Here is a 23151-nt window from a genome sequence, read left to right as displayed (position 1 = left end):
CCAGGTCAGCCGCATGTGGAAACCCGACGCCCGACTCTCATGGGATACCAGGCCTTTGTGACAACAGGCTGTTTGCGCTCCCGACGGTACCGTCAGCAGACCCAGCGCCCCCAGCCGTGGGGGGACACAGAGAACTTCTACACCAACTACTGTAACTCTGGCTGAGGAAAATCAGAAGGGCTTTCGGTTTTATCCAAGAAAGATCTACCAGTAACGCTTGGGTTTCAAGGGCATCTGTGCGGCCCCTGAAACTGGAGAACTCTGCCTACGATGCGCTTTTTCGGAGAAGAAGGTCCCTAGTTTCCCAGATTTGCAAAGAGCATGAAAGCCAGTGAATGCAATGCAACATTAATCTAAGGTATGATCTTAAAACTAGAAACATGAGGTTGGTTTACAAAACATTTGCACGGCAGTATCTGATGGGAAACAACATCGCGTGTTGTTGGAGGCATTTCAATCTAAAAAGAAAAAAGCTCTTTAGAGAACATTCCTAAATCCCTCTACCGCCTGCGGCTCCATCCTGGGAACTGGGACTGAGCAGCTACACCCCCGTTCTCTGTGTGGCCAAATGCCCAGATCGAGGTCTGGAAGGGGCTGGACGTCCAGGCTGGACCCCACCCTGCCCACGGAGGCTCTCAAGGTGCTTCCGTACGTGCCCTTGCACGCAGCTTCCCCGGAGGCTTCTGACCACATCCCGCCCCTTCATGTTCTGCTTGGTACAGAATGGAAGGGGCCCTTGAGCCTCGCTGGGGAACAGCCAAGGGGCCGGTATGGGGGACCGTACGCCCCAACGCCAGGTGCCTTCAGCGAGCGACAGCCGCGGCCGCCCTCCTGTGCGCAGCCCAGCAGCCTCGGGGAGTGCAGGGCGGTGCGGGCCGCAGGGTGAGCAAGCGGAGGCTGCGACGGACCGGGCCATGCGGCACCCAGGCCGCGGGCGGCGGCGCACGTACCAATCTGGGCCGAGTGGGCCCTCCTGGCCATGTTCTTGGCTCGAACGGCCTCCTTGATGCGGTCCACCTCCTGCTGGTAGCGCTTGCGGTCCCGCATGGCGTTCTCCTTGGCCTCCTTCAGCGCGCTCTCCAGCGCCTTGACGCGCTCCGCCGTGGCCCGCAGCCGCTTCTCCAGCTTGGGCAGCTCACAGCGCAGGTCTGCGTTGTCCCGGACCAGCTGCGGGGACAGCACACAGGGGCACTTACAGGGAGGCGGCGGCGGGAGGGCAGCGACAAGCGGCACCCCCAGGGCTCTGGCAAGGCCGTGGGCCCACGACGCGGGGCTACACGGGCTCACGTGTGCAAGCAAGTGCGGAGGGGTGTGGGCTGGAGTGCAAAGCCACTTCCACCCCTAGGAAGCTTTCCGGCTTGGGTAGGATTTGCTTCCTCTGGGGTTTGCGTGGGTGGGGGACCCAGGGTGAGGGCCACTGGCTACGTGGGCATTAGCAGGTGCAAGCTGAGCCCTGTGACGCAAGTTCGGGAGCACCAGGTACCGGTGTGCATGTTCCGGAGCTCTCTGCAGGCCTCCCCACGTGCACCACACGTGGTCTACACCTGCATGTGGCTTGGACCCACGCTAAACTGGGATACTGCTCCTTGTCTTACTACCTAAGACCCTCAGTTAAGAAGCAACAGGTAAGGCTGGGCGTGTTCGGGGTGGTATGGCCGCAGACTGGCGGTTGGGGGTGGTGGATGACAGGGATTAAGAGGACACCTACACGGGGATGAGCACTGAGTAATGTAGAGAATTGCTCAACTGATATATTGTATCCCCGAAAATAATACAGCACTGTATGTTAATTATGGAATCTAAAAAATGAATAAATAAATTAAAAAAATAAAGTGAAGGAATTTTTTTTATTATTATTAAAAAAAAGAAAAGCAGCAGCAGCAGCAGCAGCAGCAACAGGTTTGCCCTGGCTCAAGAGCCAGCTCTGTTATTTCCTGACATCTGACTTGGTAAGTCCTCCAACCTCTACATGTCTCAGGTTTCTCACCCATAAAAAGGGAGCCTATATAAGAGGACCATTGTATGAATCCCAGTGGATCCAGAAAAGTCTTGAAAATCAGAAAGTGCTGAACTAAGGTAACCTACCCCGAGTCCACACCTGCATTCCTTACCCCATATCCCGGGCACCAGCTCCAGTGCCGGGCAGAGAGCAGGTTTTCAATAAACACCCACTGAATTAATAAATAATTCATGAATTAGAAATTCACTAACTGCATCTCAGACTGCAGTTTCTGCTTATGTATTTCCCGTTGATAACTTGCTTGAATCACTGCCACCATGTTGAATCTGCCGGCCTTTGGGGGAAAATGCCATCCTCGGTCACGCTGAAGGGAACTTAGGCCCAAGAGGGACACATCCCCTCAACCTTGAGGTCCAACAAGTTGGACCATTTTTATCACATTATAAATCTTTAGGATTTAGGGGAAACAGGAACATTCCACTATTTATACAGAAAGGAGACCAACAACTGCCTAGATCACCAGCAGGTCTGGCCGTGCCCTTTGATGCCCCTCTACATAAACTCTGGAGCATCACAAGAACCAGAGAGGGTGCCCAAGAAATAGGATGTCCGAGAAACAGGACGACGGGGCCGAGAGGAGGCGAGGCAGGTCACTTCCTCTCCCGCTCTGTTTCCTCATCTGCAAAACTAAGGGACCTGAATCAGCTTGGTGGTATCTCCTTTGCATTCTGCGCAGCCTGTGGGTCTGCGGCTGGGACTGGACGCAGGATGGGTCGGCAGGGTTCTGAACACCCTGCTTCCCAAACCCCAGGAGCTCAAACTCCACTCCTTCCATCTGGCTTCGATAAAAGACTTTTACATATAAGGAAAAAATCACTGAAGACTAAATAAAGGACTCCAAGGACCCCTCTGGCACTAACATCTCCTGGTGATGTTGGGTCCTTTTACCTCTACGGTCAGAGCTGTCTCCCGCACTGTGGCCAAGCGTAGCGGGGGCTTCTTTCCAGGAGAGTACGAGAAGCAGAGGAAGCCGGCACGACTCTCCTACCTGTTTGTGAACCTTTGTGAGCTGCTCCAGGTTATTCTCCAGGAAGGAAATTTTCTGCTTCTGGGCAGCACTGCCCCCTCCGTCATCGCTGTCCAGCTCCACGCTCTGCACCAACACGAGGGGTCAGTGGGCAGGTCTGCACGCAGCCCGCCCACAGTCCCAGCAGAAGCTGGACAACATTCTTCTCTTCAAAAAAACAAAACAAAACAAAACAAAACAAAACAAAACAAAAAAAACACCACCCCGACCCCACCAAAGGCTATTCTGAGAGCAAAACTCAAGAGAGGTTCTAATAGCAGAGGCTCATTGACCTTCCCAATGAACTCCCTCAGTTGGTTGGGGTCAAGGGTATGGCGAGCATTATAGTCTAGAGAACTAGAGAAAAAACAAAACAAAACAGAACTTCCAATCTTCCTTTGAGAAATACAGATTAGTTCTCTCTGTGAAATTTAACCTCTCCCTGGCAGGTGGGTAAACAGACTTGACTTTTCAAAAGGAGCAGTTCCAAAATTCATTAAAAGGAACCACTGTGAAAACATAAACCCAAGACCTAAATTTGATTTCAAACATCCCGGCTGAGATAAAGCAAGCTGCAGGCGAGGGCCTGTGGTCCCACTGGGAAGTCCCAATGGCCTCTGCTCGTCCCTTGGCTTCCAATCCCATGAAATCACGTCGTAACGCATCTCAAGCACGTCACCGCCTCTGGGCGCTGTGCTGCTAGATAAGCTCTCGGAAGTCATCAGGTCTTGGGAGGAGAACGTACCACTCTCCTGGGGCAGAACCACACTCCGAGAGCCCCTGGTCTAGCAGGGCTTCCCTTGAGTCTCGGATCAAGAAATCAGGGAAGGGAAGCCTGGCCTTAGCTCCCGCGGACAGGGCTTCTCCAGTTCTTGCCATCACCTCCACAGGTCTTGCTCTCCGGCCCCTCTGCTCCGGCCTCTCCCTCCTACCTGGCCCAGGCCTGAGGGTCATTTCCATCTTGATAACCGGAGTCACTACCTACCTGCCCCACCACTGCCATCCAGGCCTCAAACTCTCCTTTCACTCTCCACCTTTCCTTATTGTCATTTCCAGGCCTCCAAATTCACTAGGACCACGCCGTCAGGGGCCACGGCCAGGGCACGCTCCGACCTTCAGTTGGGGACACACACCTCCCGGACTAATGCCTGCGGGGCCCTCCCTAGGCCGAGGCTGTCCATTCTCTCCCCTCCTTCTCCATCGAGGACAGAGCCTCCACATCAGCTGAGAAGATAAAGTCCTTGGATGCACCTTCCCACCGGCCCATGTTTTCCTGCAAATCTGTCCATCTCAACTTCTCCTGGAAACCGCCGCTTCCCAAGCCTGCACCTCCGCCTACACTGCTAGCACTGGCCCTCTCGGCTTGGACTCCGTCAATCCCCTCCTCGTTTGTTCAAAATCTATTTCGCCTCTTTCCCCTGGCTCCTTCACATGCGTGCACACAGGTGTGCAGACGCACACACACGCACACTTTGAAACACATCTTCCTTCCGTCCTACTACACGTCCACATGTTTAAAGAGCAGTTCCCCGGCCGCCTCCACCCCTTCCTCCTTCCTGAAACTTCTGCAAGCCGCTCTGGGATTCGCTACCCGGCGACTCCCTGAGACCACGGTGTGAGGCCCGGGTTCGAAGTCGCAGGACCCCCAGCTCTTCCAGCGCGTGACCTTGGTCAAGTTACTGGGCCTCCGAGCCTACCCCACCAAGAGAGAACAGAACCCCGAACGCGGTTGCCAGGAGGAGCGAACACGACGCGTGTCCACCCCGTCCCTGAACGGCCTGTTCACAGTCAAACGGGGCCTCCTGCCTCGATTTCTCCGGGTTTCTGGCGCCGCGCAGCACGCTCCAGGGCGACACTGCCTGCCAACCCCCCCTGGGTTTCCCCCGCATCACGCACGGCAGCTTTCATGCTGCGGCCAGACAGGTATGTGCTCATTTGAAATGAAAGGCCAGGAAGAGAATGAGAAAAGCAGATGGAAAAATATTTCCAAGTATTTTTTTTTCTTTTTTTTTGCCTCCAGTACATTCTTTTAATACATTTTCTGGCATGAAGTAATTAATTTTTAACCACAACCAGCGCCAATTTAAGCAAGTGGCATTTCAACTGAAAATGATTCTTTCTGTCCATCTTTTCTTTTCTTTCTCAGTCCTGTTCACACAAAATGGAACTCACCTTTTTAACCCGGGCAGTCAGGTCCTGGACGAAGAGTTTCCGGAGGTTATGCAGAGTCTGCAGTTCCCGAGACTGGAAGAGAAGATGGTTAAGACACCACTGGAGCGGGGGTCTTGAGTCACCTTGAATTAGGGACGGATCGGGCCCTGGACCACCCCGTGCGGCTGCCCCGGTGACCCAGACCGCTCCCACCTCCCCGGGGGCCCAGCGCCCAGGCCCCGGCGCTCCCCCAATGTGTCCACCCCTTGAAGGTGCCCCAAGGGGCAGGGACTGGGAACTCAAACCCTGAACTGTAAACGAGAACAGAGCCTATGGTTAGCCGTGTTCTTTTTTTTTTTTTAAAGATTTATTGAGAGAGAGGCAGAGATAACAAGGGGGTGGGGGGGGCACAAGCAGGGAGAAGAGGGAGAAGCAGGCTCCCCGCTGAGCAGGGAACCCGACCCAGACTCTGGGATCACGACCGGGGCCCCAAGGCACACCCTTCACGGCTGAGCCACCCAGGTGCCCCCGTCAGTGGCGTTCTAAACAGAACTTTTTCACTCCCAACTACTCCGGTTAACAAGGTCTGTCACGGAAATTCCCTAGCTGGCTGTGTTGTACCAAAATGGATTCTTTTTCCCTCTAATTTATTACGTACGTGTTACACAAAAACCCCATCAAGTTTAGTGGGACGTTACCCACAACCTCTCCCAGCCTGGCAGGCCGACGTGTTTCAGGTCTCCGCACCCCTCTCTGGCCCGGGGTCATCGCCTTTGCTTTCCATCACTGAGCTCGTGGGTGAGGCTGGTGGTGGACCTTGCACCCACGCAATCCTGGGCAACCTACCAAACCTTCCTGTGCCTCAGTTTCCACAACTCTTACAACAGCTTGTGGCACACACTATGTGCTCAGTGAACATCAGCTAGGCTTAACTTATTGATGCACCTTATTTGATGGCCATTTCTTCGGTCGGCTTTCGTTGTTTCCCTTTGTGGGCACGATATTGTCGTATTGTAATTAGCTTCTCGGAGGCTTTTTTTTTTTTTTTTTTCATTCTGAGCTATTTTTCTACAAATGAACCCTTAGGAATTAGACCGCAAAGACAAGACTCTGAGTCAAACCTGATGAGCTCTGTTAACAAGATGAGAAAACCAAAACAGTACCTCCCGTTCACGTCTCCACATATTTACGTCAGTTAGTTTCCTGCAAGACGTTTTCCCACAAAGGAGAGAGATAAACTTGCATTTCTACTTCTCAATTTGTCTAAGTTGACCAACTCTTAATACAGAATGTCATGGGATGCAGCTTCCAGGTGCTCGCAGGAAAAGGAAACAGGCTATATACAGCCATGAAAACACAGAGTTTCTTGGAATAAAAGCTCTACATTAATTTAACGTCGCCAGGTCCAAGTCTGCAATTCTGTGTTAAAATAAGAAGCACCTAAAGTCAACTGCTTCCTCGGATGAGGCAATGGACTTTCTGCAGGAAGGCAACCGGCCTGTTACTGCGGGTACAGTGCACACGGCACCTGTCTGGGGCTTAGCCACCTTCCAGGGCAGGTGCAGGGCTGCAGCTCAGCGCTCACACTTAGGCGGACGTGCCGTCTAGGTCCCTGCCCAAGGATCGCAGCCCCCAACCCCGGCTCTGCATGTTCTCGCGCTTTCTCTCTCCTGCTTCAAGGATTTTATTCCTGACTGAACCACAGTAGACATTTTCCATTAAAAAAGCCACCACACCAGAGGGAAAGGAGAAGAGAAGCACAGGTCCCTTGTCCTCGGGGCCTAAGTACCACATACTATGGAGTCCTGAGCTTGGCAGCTTTATCTCATTTGTGTTTGTTCTCAGGTGAATTCAACAGTTCAGGAGAGGTGGCTAAAAACCTTTAAAACAGTTTGCAAGCTGCGTGTTTAAGCGCAGGCAGCTACCGTCGGCTTCCTGCAGCAATGAACCTTCCTGCACAAGATCATTTCCAGCCGACCTGACTCCCTGCCCTGAAACCTTCCCTGTCACAGGCCGCTGCCCGCTGTGTAAAGGCTCAGCTTCCTGTCACAGGGGACAGCGAGGGGGGCACCAGAGAGGTGAAAACACAAGGCCCATTAACACAGCAGGAGAGGTCCAGCCCCAGAGCCCAAAGGATCCCGTTGAAGCGAGATGGCTGCCTTGGGCCCCAAGACACCTGCACATCTTCCAACGTTAACCCCTGGACGGCAGCTTCCACATCCCACCACCCCTGCTCCCATCCCATCCCGCCCAGATACTCCAGAAGCCAGAAGAGGCCTTGAGCTATGGAGAGCTCAGGTCAGGTCAGCCAAGGGCCATGAGCCTGTTCCTACAGAACACGTACAGCTTCAGTGAAAAGGACACATGCTGTGGGGTTCCCATCTGGGGGTTTGAACTAGGATGTGAGTGGTGAGCGAGAGCAAGAGAGAGAAAGGGAGCCAGTGTGTCAGTGGGTCTGTCCTTGGGTGAGTGTGCAGGTGGGAGGGGCCAGGCACCCAACATGGAAGCGAGCACCTGCAGGTGTGAGGGAGGGCCTGCGGCCCGCGTGTGCTGTGAGTGTGCCAGAGTGCACGAGAGGACAAGTGACTGCGCAGAGTGGGAGCACGAGTGTGAGAGCATCTGCAGGAGGGCAAGGACGGGCAGGGAGCTGAGCGAGGGGAGTCCGTGGTAGAAGGTCCCTTATCTCTGGCTAGTGGGAATACGGTAACATTTTGAAGTTCAGTATTTTTGAATTCTTAGAATCATCTATACCTGTATCACTTCTCCTGTAAAAATAGACATAGATGAGGCAACTTCATGGCTTCATTTCCGTGTCCCCTAGAGCCACCCGGCCATCCGCCACCTTCTCCACCCTGCTGGAAAGGCTCGAGACCCTCTGGGCCACAATCATCTTACTTCTGTCCTGGCTGGATGGTGCCCTCCGTCCCTCCACCTGGCTTTGAGGGGCAGCTAACATCAGCCCAGGAAATGGGGTGCACTATCAGGCCCAGCCCCCGGCACCCATCGGCCTACAGCCTGGGGTCAACCAGGCTCTTGTAGACACGCACAGTCCCACATGAACTCACACAACACATGAATGGAATCAGACATACGACTGTGTCAGGGCAGCCGGGTGGCTCAGTCGGTTAAGTGGCCGGCTCTTGGTCTTGGCTCAGGTCATGACCTCAGGGTCGGGAGACCGAGCCCCCTGTGCTGCTCGCCATTCCGCATGGCGTCTGCTTGGGATCCTCTCTCCCTGTGCCCCTCCCTGCTCACGTTCATGCATGCGCACGTTCTCTCTCTCTCTAAATAAATCAACCTTAAAAAAAAAAGCGTACGGCTGTATCTAAATAATATCTGTTGTTTTGTCATGTGAAATGACTGGACATGTTTTCACCAAATTGAGAGGCTCTGTTGGGTCTGTCTTCAAACACAGGCTGTGTGGTGCTTTGAAGGGCTCTTGAGGGCCCTCTGAGCAGCTGACATGGACGTCAACCAGGACAGACAAACCTAATGAACTCAGATGCTGGATGGAGAAAATCAAGCAGGACTTCAAATGAGCCCTTCTGATCTGTCTTGTGCCCCAAACCCTGCAGGTCTCAAGGCCCTACTTGCCCTACAACTGCTCTTGCCTTGACACTTCTGTGCCTACCTCTTGTCTCCTGCCCACATCACTGACTTTCCTGCTGGTCCTCAACACACCAACCATCGGCTCACCTCCGGGCCTGTGCTTGGAAGACCCTCTCCCCAGACCTCCCCATGGCTTGCTCTTTCACCCGCTTCAAGCCCCTGCTCAAACGTCACCTCCTCGTGGGACCTCTGCGTTTTCTAGAACCGTGTAATGGAGGTCATGATTTCCTTCCTTACTGTGCACTGTCTGTTCCCCTACCCCCGGCTGAAGGCAAGGTTCACAAGGGCCAGGGTCTTATCTTTGTCATTGATTGATAACAACCCGAGCACCTAGAAGAACACCGGTCCTTAGTAAGTGCCCTTGGATGCTGAATGGAAATAAGTCGCAATGTGCAAAGTCTGTTTCAGGCATTGATTTGCAAGTCAGTTTAATTCTCCCTCAGGGCCTCCAGGGTTATAGCACTAAGCATGGGTGGATAGACAGATGGATGGGTGGATGGATGGATGGATGGATGAACGGACGGATGGACAGACAGACTGATAGTCATGGGGTCAAGAGCTGAGGAATAAATTCTACAATTCTCACCTTTTTCACCTTTCCACAGGATATTTTGTCTAAATGGAGCATCTAAACATCTGCATTTGTCTTACTGTCTAAATATATGGTATTTGCCTGAATATTTTATCGAAAATGGTATGTGAGAAAGGTGGGCACATGTCAAGTTACAAAGTCAACAAATCACAAACTAATCGAGTCTTTGGGACTAAAACGAGTTGGGAAACATGCTGACGTACCACTGTCTCCTCCAGCCCTTTGAGGTCCTCTCTGGCCTGTTCCCTCTTATCGTTGAGCAATCTAAAAAATAAAAAGGAATCATGAGCCACCAAACCGGCATCAGAGATTTCCAGATTCCATCTGCACCTATAGATAAATCAACAAAGCCAGCCAATTCACACAAATAGGCTCTGTGTATTTCTACATTGGCCCAACCCAACCAGAATATTGAGGAATCGGGATCACAGAAGTAGACTCCGCGGGGAGGAGAGAAAACAGAGGAAGTATTTCAAGTGCACTCACAAGAGCTTTTCCAGTTTCATTTCTCTCTCTTGGTCTTCTACTTTCAGCTTGTTATAATCAGAACTGAGCTTCTCCTGTTCCAGTTGCAGTTTCTGATTCAAACTGAAATTGAGGGGAAAAAAGCAATACATTCTACATGAGTCTGAAATTCCGAGGTACCCACCAAAGACACGGGGCTGTTCCAACCCCATTAGTTCTGTGCAATAAAGGTGGCAATTCTGGAGGATTCTGAGGGATCACAGAACAACCTCACAGCTTCCTCCCCGCCCAAGTGAAAACTAATTTCTGAGAACATCTCAGAGGCATGAAACATCAGGCTTTGAGAACATATTTATAGTTGGCTTGTGCAAGAGCTTTAGGGGAGAAATAATGAGATAGGGAAAGGGCTGATATTTTAAAACAGAGAAAGAGAGGATAGTCAGAACAGTTCTGCTGTGTCTGCCCTACAGATGGCATGTACCCACTCGGGAAACTCATTTGGCCATTTCAACCTTCCCTTCCTCTCTCGTACGATGATCTGAAAACATCTCCTAAGTCCAAATTCCTGGCTGACACAAGCAGCGCTGCGTGAAGTCTGCAACGAGGGGGTGTGGAGAGAGGAAATACAGAGAAAGCCCAGGGTGTGCTGCACACAAGAGAAACCTGCCATCCGGTTGGAGGCCCTTGGTCAACATTTGCACGTGGAATTTCTAAAACCCTTTTAGGGCCATGCCCGGGCATCCATAAAGGAACAGACTCTACACTCTCAGAAGGAGAACCTTGAGTGCGTTTGAACGGCCCAGGCCAAGGAAACTTCTCTACCTACCGACTCATTCACCAGCCCTCCCTCGCGTGGAACATGTGGAGGGTGATTCATGAGAATAAAGAACGCAGGACACGCATGAAGGGGAAAGGCCAAGCTGAGGGACAGCACGAGGCAGTCCAAAAAGAGGAGGGAAAGACGAGACGGGCTTGCCTTAGGTAGACAGCGCGCACGAGCCAGATCATGGCGTTTACATTATGCTTCTTACCATCCTCCTCTCTCTAAATGCAAACGTGCTGTGCGAGCGGCTTGCGCGCACTGATGAGGGATTTGGATCAGTAGTCTGGAGAATTAAACTTGAACTCCGGTTTGATTCCTACTTAGCGGTGTGACCCCAAGTACCTCATTTCACCTTGCCTTGCTTCCCATACAGAGGTCCGGCTCCTCATCTACAGAAAAGGGGACGGGGGGAGCCTTTAGTCTACATCTTGTGGGTGGCGTGTCAGGGGCTGGAGCTGGATTTCAACAGAACTGGTTTTCTTTGTTTTCCCTCATCTTTTTATCTGGGGCATTGAAAAACATTATTCTGCAAAGGGGTTCAAAGACTGCCAAGGGACTCATGGTGCAAAATGTAAGAAACCTCAAGGAGAGGACCCTGAAGGCACTTTCCAGCTTGCTGGCTTATTCTGACAGAGGGGCAGGACTGTACGATAGAAGGCGGGCGGGATCATTATGGGGCAGGGGTTCTTCAGTGGCCATGACAGGACAGGAGAATGGCTCCGAGGGGCTGACACCTGGGACAAGCTGCGAAGACCCCGTCCTGGCGCATGCCACGGGTCCACGAGTACAGACACACGCCCCTAAGAAGTGTGCCCACGTGACCAGGGGCTCGGGGTTGTGCAGGGAGCATTTATAGGCTGGGTGAGGAGGCAGCAGGAGCTGACGGTCTTTCTCTGGAGTATTTATTAGCCTGTCAGGACCTGAGTCAGGACCAACCTAAGGGTTTTTTATATATGGTTTCACACAGACAGTACCTCCACCGACAAGGGCATGTGTGTACCCAGCTGAGTCACCAACATGACCCTGGCCCTGGGGGCACCAGGATGGGCGGCTGCACCCGCCTGCCACCTGCCCCACCAGAGCCCCCGAGGCTCAGCTCCAGACGGGAGAACAGACGTCGGCAGCCGCATGTCTAGCCCGCTGCAGCGCAGGGCAGAGCACAAAGCCCACGGGCCACAGGGAGCGGACCTGGGCCCGACGCCGCGTCCTTCCAGGCCGGCCCAAGAGCCACACCCACGCCCCCGTGTCCCGAGAGCTCTGGGCCAACTCACTCCCGAATCTCATCGATGATTTTCTGCTTCTCCTCAATTTCGTCCCGAAGTCTGGACAGCTGCTTCTGGTGAGCTTCCCGGTGGCTCTCCATCTGCTGCTCCAGAGCCTTCTGCAAGCCAGGCCAAGAGAAATGTGTCATCCACTCGTTGGCTCACGGCCCACACTGTGACAGGCCCTGGATGGCTTCTACCTCCTACCCTACGTCCTCGGCTGTCAAATCCCCGACCTGGGGCCCCCAGGACCCATGTTGCTTTACTGGCACAACAAACCCCCCAAATCTGTGATTACACCCAGCGGGCCCCAGGAGCAGATCAGTCCGTTCATTAAATAAAAAGCTTTCCTGTGACTTTCTACGGCTCACCTGAGCTACATGGCCTCCAGCCAGGTCAGTCAGAGGGCAGGTGACCTCAGGCAAGCCATGTAACCCACATGTACGCACCTGTAAAACTGAACCGTCCCTGCCCTGGCCACTGCACAGATTATGGTGATGTGCAAAGGAGACCTTTGCGCCAAAGCGATGTGAAACCAGGCGAAGGACCCAGCAAAGTTGGGCTGGAGCAGGATTAGGCCACGGGCACTGTTTCAACTATGGGCTTACACCCCAAAGGACCTGCAGTTGGCCCAAAATGAATCACGATTCTACGTCTTCTCCTATCTCATTTAATTCACCTAAATATCTTATTTTCCAATCATTTTTCCTACATTCTCTTTGACTACGTTAAATGTGACCAAAAATAAAGATCTCGGTGTAAAATGGAAATTCAAATCTGGAGTGCTTCTTTAATAAGGTCAACGGGGCGGGAGGGGGTTCTTTGACTCAAAGGAAGGGCCGCCACTTCCTGAGGAGAGCCCCTCAGTGCTGTGGCCCCTGTAGCAAGCGGAGGGGCTGCTCTCTCCGTCTCCCCCAGGAGCAGGGAAGAAGCACGTGTGAATGCAACAGACTATTGGCTACGGACCTCTCAGGGTTCTGGACATGTCCGTCTTCATCTGAGTCCTACGCCAGGCCACAGTTCCTGGCACCGCTCCCCCCACCCCTCCCTCCTGCACGGCCACACGCATCTCTGAAGGAGACAGATTTTCCTAGAATCAGAAAACGCAGTCCAAACGCACGCTGGGCACCGGGGAAGGGGCGGTGCACACACCTTCATTTCCTCCGCGTCCTGCAGCCGAGTCAGATGTTCCTTCTCCTTATCCTGGAAGCTGACTTCGTGCATCTTTTCTGTTTTGGATTTTAAATGATGAGTTAAGATCTAACTGGCAGGACTCACATCCAAAAGTGTAAAAAAAAAAAAAAAAAGATTTTTAAACAATAAAAGACAAAAAAAAAAAAAAAAGATTTTTAAACAATAAAAGACAAAAAAAAAAAAAAGAATGGCCATGGAGTGAAACACGCGCTCACATCACCAATTACAACCATGCTATCCTAGAATGGGCCTCCCAAGGGAGACCTTAGGCTGAAGGAGGCCTCCCACGCCAGCGGGAGGGGAGGGCGCCTGGAGGGGGACAGAGGCTGACTTTGGCGGGGGCCACTCGGGGTCAGAACTGACCAGGCTGCGTATGACCTCACACCCGGCCTCGGTGAGCAAGCCCCGGGGCAGTGTACCTCAACCGTTCTGTGGGTTATAAAGCACTCTGTGAAGGTTAGTGGCATTTGGCTGCACGCCACTCTTAAGAGTTCCAGAAAGAGCTAATGTACCTCCCGTGGGTAAGCTGTTTATTCTCTAAGAATCTGGAGCAGGAAAATCTAAGGATCAGAACAAAGAAAACAGGAATATAAAATAACACACCCCAGATTAAACATGAGGGCCCCGTGTTTGAGGCACCCCTGCAGGGGGAGTCCGTCCCAGCCTGTTCTTGGTCAGGGGCAGTGGCTGAGGGCACCGAGCAAGCAGCGGACAGGGCTGCGAGGGGGGCTGCGCAACGGTGTAGAACAGTGTCATTCAAGATTCAAGTCACTACGCTTTCTATCTAGTCACTTTATTTCAGTGGCTCCACCACAGACGCCATTTATGAGACAGAAAAGTTCTTTTCCATGTCAGGTCTTAAGGGGAGCATCCTATCTCTAACATTCACCCGTTATCCCATAAAAAACATGACAAGGTCATTGTGGGAGGGAGGATGTCCTCTATCTTTTTAGATTTGCCTTGGCATTTGGAACACAATGTTTACTGAGCAAGTATCTATATTAACAATAAAGGAAATAAAAAAGAGGAGCGTCGTCACCAACCTACTACCCTATGAAAACCATCTTCATTACGAGTATTAATCTGCAGGCCTTGGAAGACGAGTAACCATTGATCCCTGAATGCTATAACCACGGTAAAGATGAGATTACATGTTACGACCTTTAATCTAAGGCTGCATTGTAAGCATGGCTACACAGCCTCCACATACCTCGCCTCCCATACAAAACACGTGTCCTGTTAAGCAATGTCCCATAGCTCGTTCACCTGTTGGGACTTTAAGGTGGCTTCCTTCTCTGCCCCTCCCCCCCATACAAGGAAGTCCGCAATGAATATTTGAGATTTGAGGATCAAAAGGCATGAAAAGTGTTATGATTATTACTATTTATTTTCAAAATGCCTTCCAAAGGGCTCTAACAATTTTCATTGCAGATCAGTCTGTTCATTAAATAAAAAGCTTTCCTGTGACTTTCTACGGCTCTATTGTACATGGTACATGTGCTCTATTTCACCGCAACGTGTATGTCCCTTAATCCTGTTCTGGTTTCTGCGTTTCTAGTTACCTCTCTTGAAATTTCTTATTTCTTCATATGTATTGCGTGATTCCTATGTGTCAGGCACTTCCCTAAGCAGAGGGTTATCAGGAGGCTGCCTGGCCAAGGGAAGAGCTGGTTCTAAGGGTGGAGGGTTCACGTAGCCATTGGGAGAAACTCAGACTGTTAAGAGCAGTGGGACACCAAGGAAGGGTCGGAGGCATGGGGTTGGGCACAAGATTGAATGTGATTTTAGAACAGTTCCTTGGGATGCGGAACAGCGGCCGGCCTGGAATAGATGGAGTGAGACCCTCTGTAGGTGGATGTAGCCTCAAGTCTTAATTAGGATTAAGGATAGTGAAAATAAAGGCGGGGATGAGCAGAAGCAGACACGCATCTGACAGGTCAAATGGACAGGTCGTGGTAACAGACGGGAGGCAGGAGGTGGAGGAGAGAGAGAAGCTGCTGAATCGGGCAGCAGGGTGGACCAAGGGAAACGGGAAGAGGAGCAGATATTGGATGGGGGCAAACTTCTAGATGGTTCTTTTTTTTTCTTAACCGCCCTCCTCCCCGCAAGTATTCCATTGTTTTCAGCAGATCTAGAAATGCTGTGATTGAGCAGAACTAAACATCATGAATTCAGCCAACTAGAGAGTATCTGATACAGGCCAAGAGCTCAACACCTGCAAAGTTCTATTATTTACCTTGGGCTCGGAGCTTGGCCAGCTCTTCACTGAGCGAGTCTTGGGACTCTTCCAGCTGCCTCCTCTTCTGTTCCATGTTCTGCATGTAGTCTGTCAGGGATTTGATCTTGGCTTCATGCTTTAAATATGCAAATAGATAATAAAAAGGAGGCATGAGTGACCAGCAATGGCCATCCTGGCTTGCCCGGGACCGTCTGATTTAAAAATGCAATAGGGGAGTTTTGGGCCCTTTTTTGGGGGGTCCCAGCTCCCAAATGGTACATAATTCTCCCCCTGCCTTGGGCCCTATGATCACAGACTAACACGGTCCTCTGTTTCCTTCCTGTGCTCCTCTGCTTCAGTTCTCACCGACCGGTCTCCTCTTCATCCGCTTAGGTGAGATGCCAAAGCCCAAGCTGGCTTTTCTCCTCATAGAAAACAGTGTGCTGGAGAGAAAAGACTGAGGAAATGTTCCAGGGCAGAGGCTTCATTCTTTGAACCGGCACCTCCGGATTCTGGCTTTGGAACTCAAATATCATGTCTTTTCTTTTTCTGTCTCTTAAACACATCAATTCCTGTGTCTTAGGGCCTTGCATTTCACACTTTCCTCTCCCTAGGAAGTGCTCCCCCCGACCCACCCAGAGTCCTAGGCACTCAGGTCCTAACACTTCCTTACAGCACGCAGCTCCTACATCACTTATCTACTTCTTTTCACTTGTCAGCTCCATGAGAGTATGGAGTCGATGCTTAATACATATTAATGGAACCAATGAATGAACGGGAGCTTGTTGACTGAATAAAGACACTGGGCCCTTCTAAGCAGATGGAAATACGTAGACACTCCCCCGTTCAAGATCTACAACGTTCGTATTAAGGCAAGAAAACCCTGGAGACTGAGCTCTAATCTAATGAAATAACCTCTGGGAAATGGGACTCAGTTGGAGAAGTCTTGTCATAAGCAGAGCTTTTGATGAAAAGGATGAGTGTAAATGAAGAAAATAATAGCATTTTAGCTGGAAATATTTTGTCAGATTCCTTAGGTCATGTCAGAAAATAACGAGCCAAGATTTCTCTTCTTTTGAATCCCAGGAAATGATTAAATATTTGACTCCGTATAAACTGTAACAGAATACAAAGCGGAAAGCTGTTTGCTAACGCAGAAAGCAGCTATCCTTTAGCCCCTAAACATTCTGATATTCTTGACTCTGACCTCATGTACCCAAAGTCCATGTCACTCTCAGACCTGGGCAACTGGGGCCTCAGTCCCAGGCCCCACTCTCTGGACACCCCACTGGGGCCCCGTCCTCTGGCTGCACTCGCTCCACTGAGCAAAGAGTGTGTGAGCCAACCGGGCATGCCACACGGAGCCCATGTCCACACTCCGGTCTTCCAGACCACACTCTGAGTACTGGAAACCCCGTAACTCTCTACTCCAACCACCCCAGGGCTGGCACTGTAGCCTCTGTCATCAATTTACACAGAATAGAGTTGATAGCTACACAGTTCCATCAGTTCACACAAAGTGCAGAAGGGACGTAGACGTGGAGGCTGGTGCATCTAGGTGGAAAGAGGAGACAGTGGTGCAGACTGGTCTGTTTATACTCTTGCCTTGGTCTCCAAATATTAGGGACAGGACTATCCAAAAGCACATGTTACTAGTACAACAGGTCACCTGGATATCAGACGTAAGGCCTATGTACTGTGCCCTAGTGTTTATCATTTCCTCCAATTTTTTTAATTATAAAAATGTCAAGTAATAAAGCAAATCCAAAAAGAAGTGGTATAGATCTCACCCATAAATAACTCTTTTTTTTTTTTTTTTTAAGATCTTATGTATTTGTTTGGGGTTGGGGAGAGGAGAGGGAGAGGGATAAGCTGACTCTGCGGTGAACACACAGCAGATGCTGGCTTCAATCCCATAATCCTGAGATCATGACCTGAGCCAAAAACCAAGAGTCCGCTGACCCTTAATTGACCAAGCCACCCATAAACCATATTGATCTTATCTGTAGGAATGCATACTATATAAAGTTGCAAGGCACAGCACAAATATTACCTTTATATAACCATACTTCCCAAATGGCTATGCTTTGTAAACTTTTTGCAAGAGCTGCGTAGCATTCCTCCATGTAACACTAGGTCATTAGCCTATCAATAGATATCTGGGTATTTTATTTCATCATAATGTAGGTAATATTGCACTCAACATCTTCCATAGAATTTTTCATATTTTTTTAAAGATTTTTTTTTATTTGTTCATGAGAGATACACAGAGAGAGGCAGAGACACAGGCAGAGGGAGACTCTGCAGGCTCCATGCAGGGAGCCCAATGCCAGACTCGATCTTGGGTCTTCAGGATCACACCCTGGGCTGAAGGCAGTGCTAAACCTGAGCCACCCAGGCTGCCCCAATTTTTTCAAACTTTAATCAGGAAATGACAACATACAAAACAGAATCTTTGCATTTTCATAACCAATGAAAACTGCCGTAAGTGAAATTACTGGACCAAAGTACTTATATCTTTATGGTTTTTGATCCCCAAGGTGCTTTCCAAAAAGACTGACCAAATTATACTTTTCTCAGAATGTATATAAATTTCACTATCACACACCAACAGTGAATAATCTTTCCAATATATTTTTGCCTGTTACGTTGGTTATAAAACGGAAACCTGATGTGTTGACTTACATCTCTTAGACTACTGTGGTGGGAGACGCGGAGGCTGGAGCTGGTCCCGTGATGACACATTACTGTGTTTACAGGCATGCCAGGATGGAGTCTGTTTTTGTCCGTCTCTCGGTATTATTTGATACACCATTCCATGCTCTTATTAGTTTCCCGCAAATGATTTCAGCTGTCTTAATGCCTGGTGTAAGGCAGTGAGCAGCCTGCACTGCAATACTCACAGAAGCCTCAAACCCCAAACACCAAGCTCAGATATCAGTGGCAGACCAGAAACTATGCCGCTATTTTCTGAAACCACCTTACTAAAATGAAAACGCCCTTTCAATGGGCAGACGAGCAGCCTTACTCACTGAGCAGATGAAATGTGCCCTGGAGCCTGAAAATCCCTTCAAGGCTTTGTGTTCACACATGCTTTGGTTTGAGTCCCAGATCTGCCTTTCGCTGGCTATATGAATTTGAACGGTATATTTAATCTTTCTGAGTCTCACTTTCCTCATCTGAAAAACAGGCATAATAATAAAACCTGCCCACCAGGACTTTTTTAAAGATCAAGTGAGATAATGCACATGAAGTGCTTAGTGCAGCGTATGGAGCATTGTAAACACTCAATAAAATGTCACTTGGTACTATTAGTAATGACAGCAGGAATAGCAAATAGTTTCTGTTTTCACAGATGAAATTGAACTCGTGGTAGAGACTAAAAGGTGAAGGACGTTGCCTTAGCCCATAGGAGTTTTAGATTCCACCCAACCTCATCCATTCCTTGTAATCTCTACCTACCTACCTACCTACATATTTGTATATAGAGACATGTAGACACATCCTTTAAAAAGGGCCTGAAGGAGGTAATTCCTGTAATTCGTACAACACGATCTAGCCTCAAGAATAAGCCTGGGCTGTCATTGCCCGGGGAGGCCATGGGCAAGTGTTAACGTAAGGCAAAGTCCATCACCTATCCCTTCTATCATGCACCATCAGACCCCAGCGAGAACACAGAGGAAGCAGATTTCAGGAGGTCAAGGGAGTGAAACGAGGGCGGAAGGGGTGACCTACCTGGGAGATGAGCAGCTGGCAGGCTGCTAGCTCCCGCTCGCTGGCATTCATCTTCCTGTTGGAGTCCATCTGGGCATTCTCCAGCTGTTTGCTGCGGTTCACCAGGGATTTGACCTCCGACTTCATCTTGCTGATATACAGGCGGGCCATGGTGAATTCCTCCTCAATGACTCCATTCACATCTGCCAACTGAGCACAGGAAGGAGTGCATTCAACTATTGCTTACAACTTCCAGAGATTCACGGGGCCCCTAAAATCTCTCCATGGATCTTCAAGATGTCTTTGGATTTCTGATTAGGGATCCCTAAACATAGGACCACAAGCTGAAAATGATAGCTAAAATTTACTATATATTCAGTATATTAATACATCCCAAGTTTTCTGAAACCTTGGGTAAGAGTGAACTAAAATCATCTACTAAATATAATCCTCCACCATCCAGGTTTTTCATTACACTTAATTTTTAGGATGAAAGACATGACATCAGAAGGAAAAGATAGCTGAAGATTTTAAAAAGAGAGAACTCTGAAGAGGTATCCCATTCAACGTCTAATACCTTACATTTCTAGAATAGCTTGGCAAGGCCTACTGTTTCTAAAGGTGACTCTGCGTCCCTATGAGAACTCAAATCAAAATTTCAATCGTGTTCTCTATGGTCTGCTATTCAGAGAGAGAAGTAGTCTAATGTCTTGAATATGCTTCTATAAGCAACGGTTGAAATAAAAAGTATTTCCTGTGGTCTTCAGTTAAACAACAACAAAAATCTCGTGCATCAGCATCTGCCATTACCAAATGTCCTTTTAGATGAAGGCCTTCCTACATGACTTTCCGTTTACTACCAATCCGCACTTTCCTGTCTCTACGCACTTGCCCCTTCCAAGGAGACAAGGCTCTAGCTTATATTATTCAAGATTATCTGAGTGGGGCACCTCAGTGGCGCAGTCCATTAAGTGGCCGACTGTCCGTTTTCAACTCAGATCACGTCAGGCTCGCGGAATGGAGCCCCACACCGGGCTCCGAGCTTAGCACAGAACCTGCCTGAGACGTCTCCTTTTCTCTCTGGCCCTCCCCCTGACTTTCTCTCAAATCAATAAAATTACCTGAGAGTTTACCAGTTTAAATTCACCTTTAGAAAGATTCTGAAAGCTGCTCTTTCAGAATGATCTCCTATTTGGTGTCTGGGTTTCAGAGCTCAGTTGAAAACAAAAACTGAAGCAAAATTCTTGGGATAGAAACCTATTGGCTCTCAAGATGCAAACGTGCTCTGGAAGGGCAATTAATCAGATGAGCAAATAACTGTGCATATTTTGTTTAAACACCAGAGGGCGTCCCAGCACCTCAGGAGAAAGGACGAGCGCTGTCCAGTACCCAGCCCACAAAACGAAGCTTCGGTCGGTTCTAAGACCATGATTGCAAATAAGGTTTTAATGTTCCACAGCGAATTATAACTGCCCACTCTTGTCATTATTGCAGTCATTAACTCATCATAGGATGATTTTTTTTTCTGTAAAAATCTAAGACCTAGGAGTATGTATCAACCCTGAAAATTGGTAGCCAATAGGAAGGATCCCGCACTGAGTGCCTGTAACATGGTGTCAACCTTCCCCTAGGACTCCACAACAGTATCTGTTAAAATGACACCAGTGTCAAATCTACACAAAGCAGAACCTATGTTAACAGCAAGAAAACCTACAATCCTATTTCAGCAGAGGGCCTTGCTGAACCACTAATTCTGACTGCCGAGGATGATTGGCCTACCAACACCATTTCTCATCACACTCCTTCATAGAACCCAACTGCACGGGGAGAAGGGATGAGAAATGCCCCCAATCCTTCAGTGAGGTCTTGTTCTTCTGTCTTTGTGACTGGTCCAACGTGGAAGAGAGGAGAAGCTCGTTCTTTTAGCCTCACCACACAGGTCCTATATATCTGTCCAGCTTCTGTAGAAAGGTAAATGAACACCCATCTCTTTCATGTGGGGTTCACAGCCTACACCAGCTCCTGGTGGGAAAACACCACTGAACCAACAATAGGGCATTTGGGGAAGGGAACAAACAGCCCCTTCCTCTCCAGTTCTGTCTTCAGACAAGGAAGACAGACAATGGGACCACGTACTCCATGCCCAGGTCCCATGCGCACTGGGAAAGAGTACAATAGCAGTGGGCTTCCTCCAAAATGAAAGCTAGACTTTTTTCCCTCCAAACCAGAACCATAACTTCTGGAGCCTGCTCTTATCCTAGGAAGTCTAAGAGGAGATTGTGAATCTGATTGGGGCCGGGGTGGGGGGAGGGCGGGGGGGACAGTACTCCAAACAAATGGTTTTACTATAAGGTTGTTTTTCTGTTGATTTTGTTTTTGTGTTGTCTTATCCTAACTACTTAAGAGTTCATATATTCAGACACATAAATTCAAAGTTTTCAATAATCCCAGTCAGTACACTGTTATTTCGAAAAGAAGACTCAAGAGTTCGTTGCTAAAATGTTATTTATAACTCTCCCCATAACTCTAACAGTACACACTGGACTGTGTGATCCAGGAGAGATGACTAATCCAGGAGGAAAGGCTGCCTTCACATGGGAATGCTGATGCTGCCCGTCCCACCTGCCCCTGTCTTATACAGCGGTCATCCCATACCCACCCACCCTGGGTCTCTAAAGCCTGGAGTTACTGTGCAAGGTACCATTTCTAAGCCAAGTAAAAGGTAAGTGAGGTGACTGGTCACATTCTAACATCTAAAAGTCAGAATGGGACTAGAAGTCCTTTCTTTTCTTTTCCTTTTTTCCCAAATGTCCAGAAACGTCTGTTTTCTTTATCAGTGTGGTACAGAGCTAAGGCATGATCCTGGTTGTTCCCAAGAGCCCGATGGGCAGGAGCAACAGGAGAAGCAAGCCTTCCTGGTGGTGAGACCCCGGCCCCCAAAGACCCAAGGCTGTATCAAAGAGGCTGATGGGAGTGGAGCTGTTGGTGATAAGGATTGATTTCAGGCCCAGGAGCTGGAGCAGTGTATCTGCATCCCTGGCTCAGCCACAGAAAGGTCCCTGATGCTTCTGGGGCCCAGGGCCCCGCATCGGCTGGAAATTCCTCACCTCCGTCTCACCCAGACCCAAAGTCGAAAGAAAATCTGGCCGCTAATCCAATCCATTTTATTTACTCCACCTCAAGTTTCTATTCTAGGCTTCTGGAAATCTCTGCTATAAAGAAAGCCTGGTGACACAGGGAAAAAGACAAGAAGGGGAAGCTCACTAATAAACCCAGAGAACATGAACTCTAGGCTCATCTCATCACTGGGTGGTCTCATCTTGTTTTGCAGACTAAACAAAGTATTGCCTGGGCTCTGAAAATGTTTCGAGACATGACAGAGCTGGAGAAATATGGGTTCTTCTGTTTCCCTGCTGTCTGGGCCTGTTATTTTCTGGAAATGAGGGCATCTCTTCCCCTTATCCCAGGGTACAGCCAGGAGGCCCTGTGTGGGAACTGAACAGGGTGTTAGGAAGAAAAAGGAAAACCACTCATAAAGGTCTCCCCGCTCGGATCATTATTTTAGATAAAAGAATTATATCAGTTGACTACTCAGAACCAATACTCTATACTCACAATGTAGATCTAAGAAAATATATGTATAACCCATGCGATTTCTGAGCTGACAACCTGCAAGATAATGTGGGCTCATCTTGTCATTGCACAAATCAGGAAAATGAAGCACGAAAAGTATAGTGAATTGCCCAAGGTCACACAACCCCCTACCTTTAGCTCTCATTGCCCAAATGATTAAATCACAATTTTAAGAGAAAAAAAAAACTCTTCAGAATGATTAAGAATATGCTCTCTATGAGTAAGAATTATCAATGAAAATAACTAGTTATCAATGAAATTAACTAAGGCATCCAATGTCTGGAACCCAAAAATATCTTGAAAACATCCAGCTAAGTATTTAAAAATAATCTCAATCATACTTCAGATTCCCAAAGGTAAAGACTCTTTTTTTAATGCCGAAGCACCCAGACACTCCTTGATTTCATTAGCATTTCTCATCAGCTCTATTTTAGAACTTAGCATAAAAATATCTTCCTTGATCA

The 23151-nt window shown here is 49.2% G+C and overlaps 1 protein-coding gene across 1 annotated transcript in view; it reads right to left on the bottom strand.

Moving 5' to 3' along the window:
- The window catches only part of KIF5C (kinesin family member 5C), a 151060-nt gene that overhangs the window by 15984 nt on the left and 111925 nt on the right, over nucleotides 1-23151 (bottom strand). The window contains exons 16-24 of the mRNA XM_026008011.2: nucleotides 19076-19264; nucleotides 15359-15476; nucleotides 13081-13157; nucleotides 11938-12047; nucleotides 9865-9966; nucleotides 9582-9642; nucleotides 5199-5270; nucleotides 3009-3113; nucleotides 951-1167 (exon numbers count right to left, since the gene is read on the bottom strand). Of these exons, the coding sequence (XP_025863796.1) occupies nucleotides 951-1167; nucleotides 3009-3113; nucleotides 5199-5270; nucleotides 9582-9642; nucleotides 9865-9966; nucleotides 11938-12047; nucleotides 13081-13157; nucleotides 15359-15476; nucleotides 19076-19264 (1051 nt within the window). The remainder of the gene's footprint in view (nucleotides 1-950; nucleotides 1168-3008; nucleotides 3114-5198; nucleotides 5271-9581; nucleotides 9643-9864; nucleotides 9967-11937; nucleotides 12048-13080; nucleotides 13158-15358; nucleotides 15477-19075; nucleotides 19265-23151) is intronic.

This window comes from Vulpes vulpes, chromosome 5 (assembly GCF_048418805.1).
Source record: "Vulpes vulpes isolate BD-2025 chromosome 5, VulVul3, whole genome shotgun sequence".
In the NCBI taxonomy this organism is placed as follows: domain Eukaryota; kingdom Metazoa; phylum Chordata; class Mammalia; order Carnivora; family Canidae; genus Vulpes; species Vulpes vulpes.
The sequence above is the reverse complement of the archived record's forward strand: the minus strand, read 5'-3'. Positions and strand labels throughout refer to the sequence as shown.